Source organism: Notechis scutatus, chromosome 8 (assembly GCF_049901735.1).
Source record: "Notechis scutatus isolate UNSWTSFEM ecotype Mainland chromosome 8, rNotScu1.2, whole genome shotgun sequence".
Taxonomy (NCBI): Eukaryota; Metazoa; Chordata; class Lepidosauria; order Squamata; family Elapidae; genus Notechis; species Notechis scutatus.
The window spans coordinates 17071368-17078821 of NC_142016.1; the positions used below are offsets into that span (position 1 = coordinate 17071368).

General features: G+C 44.2%; 1 protein-coding gene across 2 annotated transcripts; it reads left to right on the forward strand.

The window, feature by feature from the left end:
* Positions 1 to 1961: 1961 nt before the first annotated feature.
* XKR8 (XK related 8) lies at positions 1962 to 7066 on the forward strand. Of its 2 annotated transcripts, XR_015750478.1 has the most exons (4): positions 2041 to 2907; positions 4090 to 4286; positions 4930 to 5802; positions 5921 to 7066. XR_015750478.1 is itself a non-coding variant. In XM_026679462.2 (3 exons), exons 1-3 carry the CDS (start codon positions 2585 to 2587, stop codon positions 5661 to 5663), a joined length of 1254 nt encoding a protein of 417 aa, XP_026535247.1. In that variant the 5' UTR covers positions 1962 to 2584; the 3' UTR covers positions 5664 to 7066. The 2 variants fall into 2 exon arrangements, 1 of the variants encoding a protein (XP_026535247.1); XM_026679462.2 differs by having other exon boundaries at positions 1962 to 2907; positions 4930 to 7066.
* The last annotated feature ends 388 nt before the right edge of the window (positions 7067 to 7454 follow it).

The window sequence follows — 7454 nt, forward strand, 5'->3', positions numbered from 1 at the left end:
ATATAAAAACTGAGATGAGGGGACATACCAATGCTCCAAAATAAATAATCTTCAAATATTTTTGACTACCAATTTTGACTATTGGTAATTTATGTGGGAACTACAATGGTGCTTTGAGGTTTGCGAACCTTTGGGATTTTCAGTATTTCTGCATAAATATGGCCTAAAAACACGATCTGTTCTCCATAGAAAACTCTGGAATTACAGTGCAGCTCCAGGCATATTTTTCTGACAACTTATTAACTCCAACTGTCTTCAAAGGATTTTAGCCTTGAATGTGTTTAACTTGGGCTTTTGAGGGCTGATGAAAAGGAAACAAGAGTTGAGGGAATTGTCTTTTAATTCTAGTATGTGTCAAACTGCATGATTCAAAATACTTAAGAACTTAGAATAACCAATTGAAAACAATGAAAGTGTCATGAGAACATTGGTTTTGCAACAGTTTTAAATTAGGCATTTTACAGTATTACTCAACCTATGAAAAAGGGAATAAATACATCAGAATGCACAAGAAAATATTTAGCAAGAAGGTTTGGAATTGACCTTATCCAGTTATTCCTGCTGGGAACTCAAACTTTTCATAAATACCTACAGGTAGTCCTTGACTTAACAAGTATTATAATTGAGTTAAAACTGCCAGAGTTTGCAAGCTGTGTTTTATGGCTTCCTGTTCCACAAACCTCTCTCTATCTATGTACAGGTAGTCCTCAACTTACGACCACAACGGAGCTCAAAATGGATGTTGTTAAGTGAGAAATTTGTTGAGTTTTACCCCATTTTACATTTTTTCTCACCAGATTCGTTAAGTGAATCTCTTAAATTATTAACATGGTTAAGCGAATCTAGTTTCCCCATTGACTTCGCTCATCAGAAGGTCGCAAAAGGGGATCATATAACTCCGGGACACTGCCAGCGTCATAAATGTGAGTCAATTGTCAAACATCTGAATGTAAATCACATGACCATGGGGATGCTGCAACGGTCATAAGTGTGAACAGTGGTCGTAAATCACTTTTTTTCAGTGCCGTTGTAACTGCGAATGGTCACCAAATGAACTGTTGTAAGTCGAGGAGTACCTGTATGTGTGTGTGTGTGTGTGTGTGCACCCAGCCAATCATCTCTGTAATTTAACTGTGCTTAATTGTAAGGTGACCAACTTTTTTACAACGAGAAGGACGACACAAATAAATTGAAGAAAAAGAACAAAGCCTCTTGCACACTCTCTCAAAACAATTCTCCTGTGTGGGGCGCATGCGTCTCATAATCGCGTCTCGCCGCATTGTACTGAGCCTTGATGAATCGTCATGTCAAATATAAATACGTCACATCACACACAACGGATCGGATCGGCATCGATCAAATACGGAGATTTACAGATTAGTCTCCAAATATCAAAAAGGAGGACATGTAGGTAGGAGGACACTTTTTGAGGGAGGACAGAATTTACAAAAGGACTGTCCCCCCTAAAGGACGACGGTTGGTCACCTTATTAATTGGATAAACCCAAATTGGAGGGGTGGATGGGGAATTAGAGGAACTCCTACATTAATATCTCCCAAAGGTGTTTTTTCAAGAAGCAACTGGACCTTCTGGTTTTCCTTTGGGACAACCATGACCTGGATGACTGAGAATCTCCATCCTACATTAACACTTGGCACAGCCTTCTTTGTACCGATCCAAGAGGAAAGCATGGACTTTGGGTGTTTCTGTCACTCCTTGCAAAAAGGCGCTTGATATCACAAGGGTGACCCACAAGGCTCGAAGCCTGCATCAAAGAGATTATCCCGGCCATCTTTTGCACCTCAGCCCCATATGCAAAATAAAAAAATGCCTCAATGCAAGGAAAGAAAAGGTGATTTGCCTCAATGCAAAATAAAAAGTTTGGCGTAGGCCAAGGCAACTCCGGGATTTCCAGCCGACGTGTGAAAGGTGTGTCGACCCAGCCTCGACGCTCCCTTTTCAAGACGGTCCCGGCAACCCGTCTCGGGGTAAACAGACGGAGAAGGAGGAGGAGGAGGAGGAGGGCAGGCTTACCCCTCTTGCCCTTCCAAGCCGAGAAGGGAGGCCCGCTTCCGAGCCGGGCGGCTCACGAGCTCCGCTTTCTCCTCACTGGGTCCCGCCTCTTTCCTCCGGGGAAAGCAGGCCCGGAGGCGGGAGAAGCGAGGGTGGGGAGGTCATGCAGCGTCCGGGGCGTCCCGCTCCGAGCCGCTGCCGCCGTCGAGGAGAAGCCCGGCTTTCCTCGCTCCCTCCAGGTCGGAGACGGGGAGAGGTAGCGGACAGGAAGGCGCGCGGACCGGTTCCCCATAAGAAGGGACGGCAGTGGTCCGTCCCGGGGCGGGGAAGGGGCGTTTGCAAAGCCCGGAGGAGACTTAGGGGAGGGGTCTGAGGGGGGAATCCCGGCGAAGTTTCTCTTTAGCGGGAAGCGACGCTAAGCGGAGCTTCACTCCTCCCAGCAACCCGCGGTCGGCGAGGCGAGGCTCTGCAACTGCTCCGGAGGAGCCAAAGCGGCCGTCCCCCGCCCGGAGGGGCCTCCTCCTCCTCCGGCCCTCTCCAGGCGCGTTTTTCCCTGCCGTCCAACGGGACCATGGCTAGGACCGGCTGCGGCCCTGGCTGCAGCCTTCCCCAGCCGCCCCCGTTTCGCTTTCTGGACCTGGTCTTTGCCCTGGGGGGCACCCTCGCCTTCCTGCTGGACTTGGTGGCCGACGTGTGGGTGGCTGCCAGCTACCTCCGAGCCGGCCACTTCCACTGGGGCGGGCTGGTGCTGGGGCTGCTGCTCCTCTCCTCCCTGACGACCCAGTTCTTTAGTTGGGCTTGGTTCCGGAGTGACTCCGATAAAGAAGGCCTCTGCCAGCCATCTGCCCGGACTTCGAAGCTGCTCCATGTCCTACAGCTCGGCTACCTGTACAGGTAAGAGCAGCAGGGGATGCTTCTGTTCATTGACTCGGGCAAATTGCAGGCGGCAGCACATTCTTCCCCTTGAATACACAACATATGTAAACAAATAGGAGTTTCCATCACACCCTACCAACCTGATTGAACTCCAGCTGCTTTTGTCCACGTGCCAGAGTCCCCATCCACCCACCAGACTCTCAACTAACTTGGTTGGCTGAGTTGTAGAATGATGGAGGGGGGGGGGGCTTGAGTCATAAGTTGCAATGATAGCGTGGGCTGCCAAGAACTTGGCCAAAGTAGGCAAACACGAATTAGCCTAGTGGGTTAAGCCCCAAAGAAGCTTCTTGGGTGAGAAGTGAAAGGTCTTCAAAGAAAGAAGAAAAATCAGAAAGTCCAGTTGCCTCTTGAAAAAAACACTTTTGGGACAATCATGACCTGGATGACTGAGAATCTCCATAGACATGTAGTGGGTTACGGTACAGTTGGCTGCACAAACAATAATGCTAGAAGCCTTTATGGCTGCATTATGTGTGAACTTAATTATCCAGGTAACTACACTTATCTTGCATATTTCCTGGAATGAGAAGAAAAGTGAAGTCTGTTGGGAGGTATTGCTTTTAGGGATCGTTTAGGATCTTCTAGTAAAAATATATACTTCTCTAACATCATAGAGGAAGTACTGGCTGCTGGATGTTTTTGACCTGCCTGGCTCACTGTTGTGGCCATATTGCAGGGCAGATAGTCCTTGACTTACAACCACAGTTGGGTATCAGACTTTCTGTGGCTAAGCCAGGTAGTTGTTCATGAGTTCCACATGATTTTACAACTTTTTTGGCCATGATTGTTAAGCAAATCGTTGCAGTTGTTAAGTGAATCAGATTTTCCTATGACTTTGTCAGAAGCTAAGTGGAAATAGGATCACATAACCCTGGGATGCTGCAACCATTGTAAATACATGCTAGTTGCCAAGTGCCTGAAAATTGATCACATGACCATGGAGATATTGCAATGGTCATAAATATGAGGATTGGCCATGTCACTTTTTTCCCCCAGTGCCCTTGTAACTTCAGTCACTCAACAAATGGTTGTAAGTCAAGAACTAACTGTAAATAAGTCTCCTAGGCCTGCCATTTGAGAAATGTTCCCACTGCATTCTTTCATAATTTTCAATCTTGCTTTCTGTGTTGCCTTGCACAGGTGTCTCTGTGTCCTGAGGGTCGGTTTCCAGGCGTGCAAGATGGAAGATCCAACAGCTACTCATCAGGCCTTTGCCATTTTCCTGTCACACGACGTCAGTCTCTTGCGCCTCTTTGAGACCTTTCTGGAAAGCGCACCTCAGCTCATCCTGGTGATCTACATCATCTTACAGACCAACCAAGCTGAGATATTTCAAGGTGAGTGCCAGTCGGGAGGGGCCAGTTTTGGAGGAATGTGAACTTTCGCCGGCATAAATTCCTGCTGTTTGCAGTTTTATTGGTCAACCACTCAGTCATGTGTAGGTGAGAAGGGTGATGGAAAAAAATCAATCAATAAATAAAATCCAGTAGTGGATGTCAGCATTTTTTGTAGCCCAGTTCTTCAGCCTCCTGGGAATTTAGGGTTTGTAGATATATAAAAACAACGTGGAAAAATAACATCGGGTTAAACCTTGTTAATTTGTTCAATAAATTGGAAAAGGATGTTCAAAATCAAATCAAAATCTATGCACCCACAAAGTAACAATACAGTGGAGATCTTATTAATACTAATTTAAGATTGAATCTTCAAACTCTCATCAAGTAATCAGTCCTGAGTCAAGGATTACATGTAGGTTCCTTCTTGATTTTATTGTCAGTGTGTAGGGGATTGCATAACAGTGCAAAAAATAGCGAATTCACTAGGAATTACAATAATTTAAATAATTGAATAATTCCTGAGGTACATGGGAGAGATCTTGCTGCCCCTTTCCAGCACCAGTACTTCGACGTTTGCAATGTGGGAAGTTCTTCCTCAACCTGACCGCTGTTTCCACTGCCTTCTCCCTTGTTTTCTTTGCAGTACTTGGGATTTGTACATCTTTTCTGTGTATCACCTGGGCCCTCTTGGATTACCACCGGACCCTACGTAGCTTCCTGAGGGACAAATACAAGTTGGCCTTCCTGTCTTCGGTCCTCTACTTCCTGTGGAACTTCCTGTTGATGTGTCCTCGCATTCTTTCATTGGCAGTCTTTGCAGTTGTCTTCTCGGGCTACATTTTCCTCCACTTCCTAGGCATCTGGTTGGTCATGTTTCTCTGGGTCTCCTTGCAAGGGACAGACTTGATGGAACATGAAACCTTTGAGTGGTTTTACCGAGCTACAGTAGCTGTTATCCTCTATTTCTGCTGGTTCAATGTGGCCGAGGGGAAAACGCGCCACCGCTCAGCTATTTACCACATTTTCCTATTTGTGGATAATGGCATCCTGATTGTGTCATGGTGGTGGTACAGAATTCCCTTGAGTTGGGATTCCCAAGTGTGCTTTGCACTCCTGGCTGCCCTGGTCTGTTATGCCCTTGGCATTTTCTTTAAATGCGTCTATTACAAGTGTTTTCATCCCGCTATGAAAACTGCACTCATTACGGATTACGATGAAGTAGACAGCAATGATGCTGTTGTGTTCCGGCAAATGGTTATAAAAAAGCCCATCATCAACCATCGGACATATAGACTCTCTTGGAGCTTCTTTGCTGGCTCTTTGGCAGAGGAGACTCAGCACCAACAGAATGGGACCGTCAGTGATATGTATCTATGAGCCATGCTGTTTAGGGCAGCCAAGACTATAGTTGAATTAGATTCAGAAAACATTTGTACCAGTTTGCCTGCTGAAATCATGTCTATGTTTCTTCCAGGATTAGCAACATAAGCTAAACCAAATAAGCTAGGAAGGAAGTGTTATTAGTTAAGGATGAGATTGTTGAAGAGAATCTTTAGCAGGGTGTGGAAGATATGATGCAACATCAGCAGGTATGGCCAAACAAGGCCTAAGTTGAAGAATGCTAGGAAATGTAGTTAGCACATTCAGATGTTCATAGGTACATCATTATTGTTTTTGATGTCTCTAATCTGGATTCTATGACTTGCACCTTATGGTGGATTGCAATACTTCTCAGTTCTGGTGCACTTTTCAAACTTTATACCTTTAATCTTAAATTCAGGCCTTCACTTCACTGTACTTGACTTCCCACCTGCCCGTGCTCTGATGTTACACGAGAAAAAATTAGTTAAAATGGTCATATGCTTCCCCTTTTCTTTAATGTGTCCATCGGAAGGGTTCCAAACTGCCACTTCTCCTTTTTAACTAGTTCTTGCCATAGTATCTGAACTATGACATCAAGGTTTCTATGGATATCACAGTTTATCTGGAAAAACACATAATCCTTAAAGCGTAAGCTATAAACTGACTTTAATATACCACTTTGAAGATGAACTATAGTTTAGAAAATGCTATAGTTCATGGTGCTGAGACATTTCCAATCTCATTGAGATGAGGAAGTTCACTGTAATTATCTATGGTTTGATATGGGGACTGATGGAAATAGAATTCTAAAATGCCTGGAAGACATTAGACTTTGCTTTAATGCAACATCTGGATTAGCTGGAGTAGCTTCAGCCCTTCTCCTCTGTTCTACTTGATTTTGGATACCTGTGCCCAAATAGTTTATATTTCAAGAGTTTTGAGAGGACAGTCCTTATTCCAATTTCCAAGTTATCTTGAAGGGAAGCTTAGAAAACATGCCTAACACTTCTGGATTTGGCTCTCTTCCTATGCCTTATGTGGCTAATTTTAAAAAGTGTTACTTTAGATTTTCACAATGATTCAGATTGACTGGAATCAGCAAAAATATATATGGCAGAAATGTGCATATTCAACATATTCAAGCCTCTAATAGACAAGATTCAAGTTGGAGTGGAGGGAATAGCAAAGCTCTAGGGAAGGATTTAGTATACATACTTCGGCATTTTAAAAAAATCCAAACCCTCTCCTGCTTTTCACTTCAGAAAGTGGATACACTAGTCTTAACCTATCTCCCTCCTTTCACTAAACTTTCTCCCAGTTTATTATTATTTTATATATAGTAATGCCAAATTCAGTGCAACTGTTAATTTATTGACACTTCTGAAATGTTTAGCCTGAGTAAAGTATTTCACTTCCTGTTCATCTGTGCTATTTTCACAGCGCCTACAAGGGGTTAGATAAAGGGTTACATCCTGTCCAGAAAACAATGGTAATTAAATATGTTGTCCATTGTTATGTCCACTATGTTGGTTGGGACCAGAGTGCCATTACATGTTAAAGAGAAATTAGCTAGGGAAGCTTACAACTTCAAAATGGGGTGCAAATCCTTTTTGTCTTCAGCGGTTTGAAGGGCTGGCCAAAGCAACTTGTTAGCAAATAAGAGGATACTAGGACCATGGTTATAGAACTGGTAAATTTTGCTCCAATGTAACAGGCCAGTTTCACAGGTGGCTCTCCAAAGGGGTCAGCTAATGGGTTTACTAGTATGTCCCCTACCATAAGGTACCTGATATAAGTGCCTTATTC